Consider the following 12,262-nt stretch of genomic DNA (forward strand, 5'->3'; position numbering starts at 1 on the left):
CTCACAGCTTGCTCTGCACGATGTCGCCAGACTCTACGGCCATCCTCAATTCGGCGGCCGCAACTTCAGCGACATGGTCAATCAAGTTCAACACTTCAATCGCGCACCCAAAGGAGAACGAGAATCCAGACCCTCCTTGCCCATATGAATGGACAATACGACTCACTCCATCGCTCGTCTTGCTGGGCCGGAGCTCACGCTCAACACGGACGTTCCCAACACGAAACGGTCGAAGGCCTTGAACGAGAGGCGCTTCTGGGTCGTACTCCGCCTTCTCGAGCCCGGGGACACTGGTAGCGCGACGTTCAGCAAGTAAACATTGTCACCCGAACAGGTCAGAAAACAACTCACAATTGGTTGCAACGCTGACGCATGCGCCCGATCTCAGGAGAATCCATAGTCAAGGTCAACTCCGATTTATGGGGCTGAGCGATACCACCGAGAATGAGAACCTGGGTATCAAGAGCCCAAGGTTGCAAGTGGGATTCAACAGAGCAAGGAAATGGATGTAGCGCACCTTTTCGTTGCGGGGTACAATAAAGACAATGTCTTCGACGTCAGTACCAAGCCTGTCGTCGTGTGTCACCACTAAGGCTTCGTTAACCTTGGGGAACCGCTTTCCGTCGTTAACAACACGTATCAAAGCACCACGCAAGGGATAACAGGCTTTGTCGTTTGCAGCCTCAATAGAACGGAGACCTGTTGCGTTGACAATAGCCATGGCACCGTAGGTCCGGAGCAGCTCGACCTCAGAATCCAGTAGGTCTCCGTCGATGCGTCGGGTCACATATTTGGCTCCCTTTTTTTCCACCAGGTCGCGAAGCCACACCTAGCCAATGCAAGTATAGAAAGGATCAGTTGAATTCGCGAGAAGCAAAACAAGAATGATTCAACCATGTATGCGTCCGTGTCGATCACGGGTGCCAAATGAGAGTACGCATCTACAACACCGGCATCCTGGTTGACATCATGTTTTAAGATCAAGTCTGGGTCCCTAACAAATCCCTTGATGGACGAGGCCTTAATCTCGCACATCTTCTTCAGTTGGTCAGGAAGGCTCTCGATCGGTTTTCCGAAGAAGAAATTGGCAAGTGATCATCTTGACAGCAGGCAAGGTCTTGCTCAGCTGTTCGAAAATATGGTAGGACGTCAACGACCATCCCTTGGAAGACGCCAGTGAATGCACGTCAATGTGGCTTCCTTCATACAGATGAGTGAGATAGAAAGACCAAGTATACCAACATTGACTTACCGCAAACAGCTGGAGGATACTCCCACCTATCGTGTAGAATGAAGGCCATTAAGAAATATTCAGAGGTCAGAGCCTACGAAGGAACTTACAACGCTCCAGCTATATTTATGTCGTGATTAGATCTATAATAACATAACCTGTAACCAACAAGTATGACTCACCAATTTGAGAAGTGATACGCGGGGTGGCTGGTGCCCACTGCTCTGAGACGACAGTCACGTCGTATCCGGCATCGATCAAAACCCAGGCAGTCCTGGGAGAACGGAGGCTGAGTATTACTGTCTCCTTAGTATGAAGTGAACACTCACGTCAGACCGGTGACACCACCACCAACAATAAGGACGCGCTTTCCATTAGGAGGCGGCTTAATGACGTTCAAAGAGAGGTCAAGGCAGGCGCTGACACCTTTCTTGGAGGACAAAATGTAGGCAGGCGAAGAAATGGCCATTGTTAGACTGGTTATACACTGACAAAGTCTAAGGATGCAATGGTGTGAAGGGATGAGCGCTCACTTTATGATGGTGGCTTTTATAACAGCTAGTACTATCCGGTGAGCAGGGAGCCTTGGTCTAAATTTTTGGCGGCTGACCCACATAAACGCGCTGCATAACGCTCCTTACCCTTCTCCAGCCAGACTAGTATTCCGCATTCTTTGTCACATTCCAAGCATTTGCCTTTGAAACGCGTCACGACCGGTGGATCTTCCTCTGCTCGGAGGATTCAACAACCCGTCACTGACAGATCACAGTCTCTGGTTAGATTTCTTAGACCCCCGATACTTACTACTGACATGCACAAGCTTCCGGGATTGAAGACCTTTGAAGATCTGGCCATCCAAAAGGGAGAAAACTATTCCAATTCGACATTTGCGACTGCTCGCCAGAGTCGCCATTGGGTCTGTCTTTCGAAACCTTTTTATCGAGGTCAATTACAGCTGTTTGCATACAGCTTGACAGTCAGGGGCGTTTTTGTGGATGATGGAAGAAGGCCTGGACTTCGTCATAAACCGTGTTTTGGGGACTTCAAGCACACACAAGGGCCTCCGAGATTGCCGAGATCGCCATAAACTAGCCATAAACGCGTCTCCAAGTCCGTAAACCATGGTTTATGACCAAGTTCAAATTGGTCTCTTCTCTCATGCAAAACACATGCTACTGTCAAGCTGTATGCAAACAGCTGTAAGTACTAGAGTTAGAGGTCCACCACATACGTGTGGCAGATCTGTTCCTATAGCCAATGGACATTAATTTTGGGTGGCGCATCACAAGATCATCAGATGAACTGGAACACAGACCAGGGTTGATTGCCAACCGATCAGCGCTAATTTGGCAAGACGTGACGCGCTGAGGCTTTCGCTCCCTCTCATGCCGCTTGGTCCCGGCCGTACGGGAGCGTTTCCTCTGTAGGCTGGCCCAACCTTGGCATACAGTCGTTGTCCAACTCACAGGACGTATATGGGGTTATGTACAGGGGTACACTGCCCTTAATGACTGCTCGCACATCTCTCGTCGTTCTACCCGGGTCTCTCTTCCTGTTCATATGCAATACTTACAGCGCAGAGCGTCGACTCACCTGATGACTCCTGACGAAGAAGTTCTTTAGTCTCAGGGCGTTTTATTATGATTATGATTATGGTCACTTTTACTTACTTTCGCCTTACTTCACTTCTTATTTTACCTAGCTGAGTTGCTTGTATAACGTAGTCAGCCAATCGCAGCACTTTTCATTTTTCGCGTTAACCTACTGAAAGACTGATGAATTGGTCGATTCCGCTATGTACACATTACCCTCCGACTCGTCACTGAACACAAATGAAACAAGGAAAGAGAAAGGAGACGAAGAAGTAAGTATGAACTTATGAGTTTAAGATATCAGTAAGAATTTAGAAAGGCAGATACGGCTACCGCTGGACGAGATCCGCTGTCATTTTTGGAGGCAATTGAAAACCCCTCATGACGTGCTTCCCTTCTGTACAAGCCCCAAATCCTACCAGCGAGACGGATACCAGCACGATCAAAGCTTGCCTCCCATTCGAGGACGATCGGTTACAGGTCTAAGCAACCAGTGCGAGGAGACACAGAAAGATAAGCGAAAACATGTACCACGTCGACGAGCTCATCCTCGGAATTATGTATCCAAGCGTCAAGTGTATGCGTCGATGCATACCTTTGCTGCAAGACCGAGAGATTCGAGCAAGTGTTAGTGTGGTAGTGGTGGGCCGGGGATTGCAATGGGTGATGGGAGGGTGGTGATGGTGGCGGTTGCAGCACATGCGAGGAGTAGTGAAAGAGGCGGGAGCATGACCAGCAACGTTACTGGTCATCAAGAGGGGTTTGCGAGAGGAATGGATGGCACCATTGAATTCCCCAGGGTCGAAAATGGGTGTGCCGATAGCGATATGGTAGCGCCAGTAAATCCGTAGACGGAATTGGCACTGATCTTGTATAGAGATCAGCATAATAGTCATTGAAGGAACAGTTGAAGGATGGTGTACCTTCAGGCCTTCAGGGCCAGCTACCGTCCATCGATCACAGCGCGCTTGAATGTATGTTTTCGTCTTCAAATCTGCTTTCGCACGTTTACGAGCTGATATAAGATCTTCCAAAACTGTCGGAAGTAGACCCTTTCGTCGGCTCGACTTAACGAACAGCTCTTATGCGACGTTAGTATCGTGACTCATTCACGACACAGCAAGTTACCATTGCCACCATCGGGATCCCGAACTCTTCCTGCCCTCCCGGTCACACATACTCCCACCCTTCCTGCGCCTTGCCAGCCATGAAGACGCCATCTACAGGCCGTCCTACACTCCATACTTAACAAAAGAACCTCCTTCGTCCTCCTGCATGGTGTCGTCGCCGTCATCGTCAACCTCGTAGTTGGGCTTCTCAGCGTGTGCATGGGCCCACACTATCAGATTGCGACAGATCTTTGATATTCAGGCAAATTGGACGTCGTCTAATGGTTGAATTTCACAGGTTCATTGCGATTTTGGTTGGGCTCCATGCGGATGCTTGCGGCGTTGGGGGTGGGTTTGGCGGTTGGCCGGCGTGCTGGCGGGCGTATTGGAGGGCGGTGATAAATACGCTCGTCATGGTCGACGTCGTTCTTCGCAAAGAGTCATTGGGGGAGTAGAACATCACTTGCTGGATGCGCAACCTCATTGGAGGGTGCAGTGGGTGACAGCAACGCTACGGGACTACAGGGTTAGTGAAAACATCTCAAATACATATAGCAACAATTATTATAAGTGAAACATACCATTCCTTGGTCATTGAGGGCAATCGAGGCGGGTGGACGGCGAGATGGTGGAAAGCATCAAGGTCATGCCGCGGTGTACCCGGTCAGTGAAAGCAGCAAATAGTTCCCAGGCTTTTGATGAACGAATAACGCAGTGTTCATCCACCGCCGAAAGGTTGGAGATCCACATGTGAATATTTAAGAGGCCTGGTCATGCTCGACACTCTGGTGATATTAAGCGTTTCTGAAGATACGTTCCGGAAATACGCTTGTACACTCGTCCATGATTCTGACCCCAACTGCGAATTCCTGTCGACACGTAAAATCCAAGGTTAGGAATTCGAATGATACTGTAAATCGTTGCAGGTCGTAGAGGGAGGGGCAGAAGAGGCGCTGGATCGGCGGGAGTCCCATTTGGGATGTCGGAGTTATCGGCTTTGAATTTCGCCACTCATGCTCTCTCGCATACGACATTTTCTCACTGGCTTCACCTCGACTGAGAAATTGAAGACCGTCCAACCCCAGGTTCTCCTACACCCTGCTAAAGAAGGCGACATCCTCCGCCAACGATATCCTCTTATCCGCAGGCTCGGAGAACGCTTTGGAAGACGCTCAACAATTTGGCTTTCTAAAGACTCAAAGTACGTTTCTTTTGTACGATACGACGTGTCTAGCTCATGTCTCTCTTAGAACTGAAAATGACGTGGTAATAAAAATTACTGGTTCAGACTCGACAGATGCGGGCAGGTATTCGCAGCTCGAGGCACTCTTCCTTGAAAAAGTTCGCCATAAGAGCGCTACCATTGAGCAATCACATGTTATCCACATGCTTGAACATTTTCCAATATCTAGCATCCACGGAACTCACGGCAGCTTAGTCCTCGAGCGTCTTGGTCCATCTGTCGCACAAGTAATGAATTGGGCTCACCCGAACAAGCTTCCCGTACGAGTGTGCAGGCAGATTATTAAACAAGTATTAGTTGGTTTAGACTTCCTTCATCGTGAATGTGGAATAGTCCATACAGGTAAGTAAACTGTTCACTATGAAAAGCAATTGCTGATCATGGGCAGATTTAAAACTAGACAATCTTCTCCTGCGTCTTGCAGAGACGCAAGGGACACCCGACCCGGGAAATGTTGAACATTCGACTGAAATCGATTTTTCTCGAGTATCTTTGGGTTCAGCAGCCGTTGTCATAACCGACCTCGGTGTAGGTGCGCATCTTACCGATTTTATACCGCCTCTGCTTTCTTCACTCATAGTTAGCTAGTAACATAGAAGAGCCGTTCAATGGAGTCATACAACCGTATGCTCTACGTGCACCTGAGGTTTATCTTGGAATCCCCTATGGCCCACCCGCTGATATATGGAGCTTGGGCTGTTTGGTATGGCACAAAGGCCAAGTGAGACACATTAATTCATGGTATACCACAGGCGTTCGAACTCGTCACATACTGCTGGCTCTTCAACCCAACGGAAACATCTAAATGGTCACGAGATGACGACATACTCGAACAAATGGTCTCCCTGAACGGACTTGAGCTTTTCCCAGTCGACGTTTTGGCCCGTGGCAAATACAGTGACAGGTTCTTCGATAAAACCGGTATGCGCTGCCTGCCCATTTTGACCATACTTTTCGCTTTTATGATTGAACCATGTAGGAAAGCTTCACGGATACAATGTTGGCGCTTGTTCCATTCGTGGCTTGTTGGATTCTCGATGTTCGCTGCAGCCTGAGGACGAGCCTGATGCCTTTGCCGACCTTCTTTCTCGCATGCTGCGGCTTCGCCCTGAAGATCGGGAATCGGCCTCGGAACTACTTATCCATCCCTGGCTACGAGCCACTTGATGGATCTTCAGTGTTGCCATTCTCGAAGATGATACGTTCTTGTCCTTTGGTTTATCTAATATCTTGCCTTAATGTCCCGGATGATATGTGTACACCTTTCACTATATATGGCTATCGCGCTTTGAAGATGTAGCAACGTTTCGTTTTGAAAAGTTCTACCTCCCTCGTTCTAGAGCGAGACTAGCATTGACTGGAAGTCAGCTCCTGATTGATTCTTTGAATCAAAACGATTCAATTGATATGACTGCGGAGCTCGCAACAGGTGCATCGGTGTTGTGCGCGAGCCTTCAGCCTGTTTGCACGCTCAGGTGCTTGTCAAGGGGGGGGGGGGTGGAACGAAACAAAAATAGTTCAGTTTTCACGAAAACTGCGCGCTTGGATTGACAGCTTGGAAGGCTCGCCAAGATAGTCCTTTCTATCAGTCGCGCTCCCGTCTTTCGTAACATTGCATTATATGAGCCGCGCTGTCTGTACTTATCCTTGGAATTCAAAGTTCGGGGAGGTATTCTTTCAAGCTATCAAAATGTTTTCCGACGATTCGGAATCGAATAACTAAAAGACCGAGGTCGGGCACACCTCATAAAGGGTAGAGTCTTATTTCATTAGCCTACTTGGCGGGCTTGATAGCTTCCGCCTTGGGCCACACAGACACCGGCGCAAAGGAATTGATCATAGAGGATGACCCCGCACCACCACCCTACAGAGGTAAGTATCAGAACACCAACCCGCTCAAGAAATAACTACTCACAATTAACCAGTTCGGGAATCCAGGATCAAACGGTAGAGCGCTCTCGAGATAATCAATTTGTTCCTTCGACAATGTAATCGTGAATGCTTCGATGTTTTTCTTCAAATGCTCGATTTTGCGACCACCCAGGATTGGGAAGACGTAGGGAGTCTTTTGTAGGTGGTATGCGATGGCAACTGTGGCGTTCTTCAGATCCATTCGTTCAGGGATGGATGAGGACCGAGCGAACCTGCTTGGATGCTCTTCGCGCCAACTTCATTGGCGACTTTCTCAAGGGCAGCAGAAACTTTGATTTCGGCCTCATTTCGCTCTGATTTACCGTCCTGCGTAAATCCTGTTCGCTCGTTTGCAAGGTTTTCTTTTCGTGCTTGATCTTCCGCGTCCGTACGGAGTCTGCCTGCTCCAAGAACACCCCAAGGGGCGAGAGCGAGACCTAGAAACCGTAGTCAGTCCTAATACTATACAAGCAGATAACAGACGTGCGAACCTAGGTCGCGAGCCATGGGGATGATCTCACGTTCAAACGATCGCTCCGTCAAATTCCATTGACCTTGGTAGATGCAGAACGGAGTCTTTCCATGGTCAATAGCATATTGATTGGCTTTTGCGACAACCCATGCAGGAGTATCCTACATAAGTTGGTTTGAACTGACCGCCCGGGTCTTCAATTTCAAAGGCTTACCGAGATACCCTATGATAGGTACGTGATGAGCGTTTCGAATGTTACTTGTGCTGGAAGGAAATCGAAACTCACAAGATGTAATACCTTGCCAGATACCACGAGATTGTGCAAGTTGGTCATCAACTCTTCGACGCTGGTCTCCCAGTCATAGAAATGAACGTATAGGATATCGATGTAGTCGGTATGTAGCCGCTTTAGCGAAGCATTAATTGCCAAGTGTCGGGCTTTGCTCCCATTTCCAAGGTAATGGACTTTTTGGGATACACTATTGTCGTGAAGTTTCCAAGGACCGCTGTACTAGAATTATTAAATTGAAATTGATGTTTTTCTAGTAATGTTAAGAGGCACACCTTGGTAGCAATCACCATTTGGTCCCGGTTACCTCGGAGTTCCATCCATTCGCCTATGAGTTCTTCGGAGGTTCCATCTTGACTATAGAGCGTAGAATAAATGAGTATCGCGTCTGGTATCTCCGCAAATACTCACTAATTCACCGCCGTATCTATAAAGTTACCACCTAACTCATAGAAGGCGTCCAGAAGCTCAAAACTTGATTCCGTTGTCATTTTTCCCATTCCTTGACCCCATGCAGTACCAATGGACATTCCACCCAGTTGGAAAGGCGAGACACGAATGCTCGCTCGCGGAGAGAGGAGCCTGTACTGGCCAAGGGGACTCGGGGCATTGGGAGGCGGTGGGAGAAAAGGAAGGCGTTCTGTGGAAGACATAGGTTGATAGCACTGTCCCCTAGGGTTAGACGAACTTATATGTCCTTTGATACTGAATTGACCAACAAGAACATCGTCACAAGCCCGGTGGACCGATGGACTGACAACAGCACGCGGTATCAGGAGAAGATAACGGCAGAGTGCCGGCGACGCGTCAGGAGCGAACAAGGACGTCAATGATTGCTTGACAAAGAAAAAAGACCGAAATGCCAACGCTGATTGCAAGCGTTCACACCATGGCGGGTCGTATCCCTCGGTGACCTTGAGCTTGGGTAGCTACCGGTGCCATCCACTTCAAGTTCTCTTCCAACAACCTAGATTCTGAAACCCTCAGTCACCATTATTTCAATTATCTGAATCTTGACCCTACGTTTTGCTCAAATTCCTCGTCGGGATCAACTCGGCTCCGTGCGAAATGCGGGATCTTTAAGGTGGCAGGAAGGAAGAAACAAAAGGCATGCCTGAAGTGCATGTGCATGGGATCCATCAGACATCATCCTGTGGTTCCCAGCAACCTATCCCATGACGCATACCTTCACAGACCTATCACTGTTTGCTTGTCCTCATTGAAACGAAGAAAGCGCGCTTCTTTGATTACTGACGCAACTGTTAGAGGTGGCGGAGTGCGATGTGACGAATAAAAATCGAAGATTCGTATAAAGTTGCCATAACTCGCACGATGGTTCCTTTCGGAGCCATACACACGAGTCTTGGTCGGTACACTCGATATAAATGTGGGTCTGGTCACTGGCAGATCTGCATGGACGGAACTGCCATGGATTCGAGCTGTTGAAAAGAACATTGCTGGCATTGATCGTGCCGCCCAGTAAGCCTTGAAGCTTCAATCGTTGTCGCTGACTGGATATCACCTTCACGCTCAGGGTACGTGTCCTTGAGTTTTACACGATCTTTTGCATTCCATTTTCCGGAAAAAAATGGTGGTGGGCGTTGAATGACCGAAGAACTGGCAAAATCAACACAAAATCAATGGAAACGCCTTGCCGTGGGATGTTAGTCGAGGCGGAAGCGGGGGGAGCATAGAAGCAATCTTTTCACTGCACAGATGTCAACTGAAGTGAAAGGCGCCCATTGTTGCTGTTTGCCTGACAGTGAAGACTGGTCGAGCAGCGAATTGCTTCATTCCTTCCGGCCCGCTCATCCGGACTGAACAGAGCCTCCCCACGTGCACCGGATTCCCGGGCCGTTTCCCGCAATTATGAGTACACCCAAGAATTGGGCATAATTATATACGAGGTGTTGAACCTGCAATGCAGAACGTAAAAATATAACATACTAGTAATGAACGCGCTAAGGATGTGAGAAATGATGACACATTCGTTATCTTCCGTAACCCGCAGGTCACTACAGCCTTGAGCTTAAGTTGCTTAACTATTGGGGATTGAGTAAAGATTCTTATTCGTTTCTACAGCGTAGATTGTATCTAGGTTGTTCTAGCATGTATCGAGCGCTGTTGCATTGTATAACGATGTGCAAGAATCTGACACATGATGATCAATGGAAGGGCAAAGAGTTTGGGCAGAAACTTACTTACAATGACTGACAATTAATCAGACCAGCTGAAACGGCAAGAGGAGACGAATGAACGTGAAAATAGCGATAGATAATCTGAAAAGGACGTCAATACAGTATCACCCATAGAGACATCTAAACTGACAAGAAGAAATAAAAACGAAAGCAACTAAAGCCAAATATTGACGTTTTACCTAAAGAATGAGAGTGAGCATCGCGATAGTGGAAACAGAGGAGAAAGGCTGACATTCATGAGCTGCTGAAGGTCGATCCGAGATCGCCGTACTTGATGTTCGAGAAGATGACATATGAGCTAGCGGCCGAGGATTCGACATCGGTTGGTGCGCCAGAGCTTGTTGAGCAGGATCCACGGGAGACACCAGGGTCGGAGGCGTCAGCATCGGCAGGGTAGTCACTGTCAAGCCACAACATGTTGGCAGTGTGGTCATCCCAAACACTCATCACCAAAGCCATGCCAGACTCAAAGGCATCACCCATCACCGCCAATCCACCATGGCTAGCGAAGGAGTCAGTGTCACCGAAGGCGGTCTTCTGGGCGGTGCAGAAGTCGTCACTGATGGAGTTGTACGAGTCCATGCCGTCGATGTTCGTAGCGGAGTTCTGGATGATTTCACCGTCCTGAACGTAAATACGGCGAATTTCAACGAGATCTCCGGAAGTGGTGTTGTCGGAGGTGATGAATTGGGTGACGACGGTGAACTTGGAGCTGGTATCAACTGTTAGACCGGTGCCGAGGAAGGTCTTGTCCCCCATGCGGTACGAGTTGAAATCGCAGCCATCCTTGTCACAAACTCCGTCGTACCTCTCGTCACCATCACCGCAGTCGGTGCCGGAGCAGCGCTGCTGTCCAGTAATATTGCAAACGTGAGGAGTGTAGGCGGCCGCCTGGGAGTTGGCTTCCCAGACGTCCATCTCATTGCAGCACGAGCCGTAGTAGCCGGTTCCGGAGTTGGAGTCAGTCTCGGAAGGAGTCCAGTCAAGAACGTTGGCCTTTGAGAGAGCGTGAGAACAGAAAAGAACAGAAATAAGAAAACACACCTCTCCGTTGATGAACTTGAGGTCGTGGGGGCACTGGGTGTCACAGTAACCGGTTCCGTACTTAGCACCAGCCTCGTTCGTGGAGTATTCCGACATTCCACCATCTGCATCCATCTCCACAAAGTACAAGGCTCCGTTGAGGCCGCAAGGGAGAGTCGACATGTCGACGTCAAAGGTGAACTCCTTGTTCTTCAAGTTGAACATCTGGTAGGTGTCCTCATCGTCGAGAAGGTAGACACGGCTTCCGATGTTGGAACCAGTGACGAACTTCAAAGTCAGCGCATCATCGTCGGTGGTGATACCGTAAGTGCCGGAGTAATCTGCACCATCCAGGGCGCAGTTCGACGTGCAAGTGTCGACGTCAGGGCAGAGGGAAGAATCCCACTCGTTGCCGGAGTAGCAATTCGTGTAGCCACTGGTGCTGTGGAGCCAGCGCCAGTTAGCGTCAAGGACAATTGACTTAGACTGTGTGGTACAGCTACCGCCAGACGTGCATTCTTGGACGGTGAGAGTGGGATGGGTTTCTGTGGTGTAGGTGCCAACCTGTTGGCCCCGGACAGAACGAAGGAGAGTGAAAGCGACGAGAGCAGCTACGCTGTACATTTTGGTCGTAGTGAGTTGGATTGGTTCAGATCCTGGAGCAAAAGACGCAGTTTATATACGGGCCTGGGATCGGAGAATATCTGGAGATGTTTCTCGCTAAGCGTAGCCTGCAAGAGTGTCGCCGAGCGTACAAGCAATAGAAAAAAGGGCAAAGCAAACGCCAATATCCAGTAGCAACCGGATACTTCTCGGTCGTGTGACCAAGGTCGTTATTTTGATCATGAACTCGAACTCGAACACGTTCGACTCCGAGGAGACACCGATGGGTAAAACTCCGCGAACCTGAGAAGGGGGCCCGAAAAATGTCGTTCAAATTTCTGAACAAGAACCGCCATCGTGATCGCGCTGCGGGGGAAGTGACAGAAACGTGGAAAAGACGGAAAAGAACTGACGCGTCAAAATGTACCTCCGGGCCGCCATACCGGGCTTAAGGGTCCTGTCCTTGGCTCAAACCCATAGCTCATCATTACTTTAGGTACGTATTCGCCAATTTCTTTCGGAAAAACCTGGGGCATTTTGGTATCCACCTTACATACCCGCCAAGCTGCCAATACGTAAATTCTCCAGCCG

The 12,262-nt window shown here is 49.0% G+C and overlaps 5 protein-coding genes across 5 annotated transcripts; 1 reads left to right on the forward strand and 4 right to left on the reverse strand.

The window, feature by feature from the left end:
* Position 1: 1 nt before the first annotated feature.
* On the reverse strand, positions 2-2,123 carry EV420DRAFT_1759234 (FAD dependent oxidoreductase; the record flags this gene model as incomplete). Its single annotated transcript, XM_060480582.1, has 11 exons — positions 1,846-2,123; positions 1,765-1,789; positions 1,561-1,718; positions 1,414-1,505; positions 1,342-1,351; positions 1,253-1,278; positions 1,106-1,200; positions 895-1,035; positions 518-829; positions 352-452; positions 2-290 (listed from the first exon to the last, which is right to left on the reverse strand). The coding sequence occupies exons 3-11, from the start codon at positions 1,698-1,700 to the stop codon at positions 2-4; spliced, it is 1,206 nt and encodes a 401-aa protein (XP_060336765.1). The 5' UTR covers positions 1,701-1,718; positions 1,765-1,789; positions 1,846-2,123.
* Positions 2,124-3,308: 1,185 nt separating this feature from the next.
* EV420DRAFT_1508883 (uncharacterized protein) lies at positions 3,309-4,638 on the reverse strand. Its single transcript, XM_060471452.1, has 4 exons — positions 4,514-4,638; positions 3,952-4,451; positions 3,747-3,904; positions 3,309-3,691 (listed from the first exon to the last, which is right to left on the reverse strand). The coding sequence occupies exons 2-4, from the start codon at positions 4,151-4,153 to the stop codon at positions 3,575-3,577; spliced, it is 477 nt and encodes a 158-aa protein (XP_060336766.1). The 5' UTR covers positions 4,154-4,451; positions 4,514-4,638; the 3' UTR covers positions 3,309-3,574.
* Positions 4,639-4,814: 176 nt separating this feature from the next.
* EV420DRAFT_802547 (kinase-like domain-containing protein) lies at positions 4,815-6,698 on the forward strand. Its single transcript, XM_060483512.1, has 6 exons — positions 4,815-5,133; positions 5,183-5,517; positions 5,564-5,707; positions 5,760-5,878; positions 5,928-6,096; positions 6,155-6,698. Exons 1-6 carry the CDS (start codon positions 4,946-4,948, stop codon positions 6,340-6,342), a joined length of 1,143 nt encoding a protein of 380 aa, XP_060336767.1. The 5' UTR covers positions 4,815-4,945; the 3' UTR covers positions 6,343-6,698.
* Positions 6,699-6,949: 251 nt separating this feature from the next.
* EV420DRAFT_1261599 (arylalcohol dehydrogenase) lies at positions 6,950-8,500 on the reverse strand (the record flags this gene model as incomplete). Its single annotated transcript, XM_060467080.1, has 8 exons — positions 6,950-7,039; positions 7,091-7,266; positions 7,320-7,523; positions 7,578-7,719; positions 7,773-7,781; positions 7,845-8,069; positions 8,123-8,204; positions 8,259-8,500. The coding sequence occupies 8 exons, from the start codon at positions 8,498-8,500 to the stop codon at positions 6,950-6,952; spliced, it is 1,170 nt and encodes a 389-aa protein (XP_060336768.1).
* Positions 8,501-9,894: 1,394 nt separating this feature from the next.
* On the reverse strand, positions 9,895-12,051 carry EV420DRAFT_1326354 (cellobiohydrolaseI). The gene is made up of 5 exons (XM_060468753.1): positions 11,090-12,051; positions 10,278-11,041; positions 10,172-10,224; positions 10,053-10,122; positions 9,895-9,998 (listed from the first exon to the last, which is right to left on the reverse strand). Exons 1-2 carry the CDS (start codon positions 11,690-11,692, stop codon positions 10,280-10,282), a joined length of 1,365 nt encoding a protein of 454 aa, XP_060336769.1. The 5' UTR covers positions 11,693-12,051; the 3' UTR covers positions 9,895-9,998; positions 10,053-10,122; positions 10,172-10,224; positions 10,278-10,279.
* Between the last annotated feature and the right edge of the window lie 211 nt (positions 12,052-12,262).

Source organism: Desarmillaria tabescens (assembly GCF_030435595.1).
Source record: "Desarmillaria tabescens strain CCBAS 213 chromosome Unknown EV420scaffold_4, whole genome shotgun sequence".
NCBI classification, from domain to species: Eukaryota; Fungi; Basidiomycota; class Agaricomycetes; order Agaricales; family Physalacriaceae; genus Desarmillaria; species Desarmillaria tabescens.

What these genes read in the sequence shown, in the direction of transcription:
- EV420DRAFT_1508883 (XM_060471452.1), bottom strand. Translation starts at nt 4,153, where the DNA reads ATGCACACGCTGAGAAGCCCAACTACGAGGTTGACGATGACGGCGACG. An exon ending in GGATCCCGATGGTGGCAATG is followed by an intron (nt 3,905 to 3,951) that starts GTAACTTGCTGT and finishes ACGTCGCATAAG; the next exon opens with AGCTGTTCGTTAAGTCGAGC. An exon ending in CTGGCCCTGAAGGCCTGAAG is followed by an intron (nt 3,692 to 3,746) that starts GTACACCATCCT and finishes TCTCTATACAAG; the next exon opens with ATCAGTGCCAATTCCGTCTA.
- EV420DRAFT_802547 (XM_060483512.1), top strand. Translation starts at nt 4,946, where the DNA reads ATGCTCTCTCGCATACGACATTTTCTCACTGGCTTCACCTCGACTGAG. An exon ending in CATAACCGACCTCGGTGTAG is followed by an intron (nt 5,708 to 5,759) that starts GTGCGCATCTTA and finishes ACTCATAGTTAG; the next exon opens with CTAGTAACATAGAAGAGCCG. An exon ending in TATGGAGCTTGGGCTGTTTG is followed by an intron (nt 5,879 to 5,927) that starts GTATGGCACAAA and finishes GGTATACCACAG; the next exon opens with GCGTTCGAACTCGTCACATA.
- EV420DRAFT_1326354 (XM_060468753.1), bottom strand. Translation starts at nt 11,692, where the DNA reads ATGTACAGCGTAGCTGCTCTCGTCGCTTTCACTCTCCTTCGTTCTGTC. An exon ending in TCAAGTTCATCAACGGAGAG is followed by an intron (nt 11,042 to 11,089) that starts GTGTGTTTTCTT and finishes GCTCTCTCAAAG; the next exon opens with GCCAACGTTCTTGACTGGAC.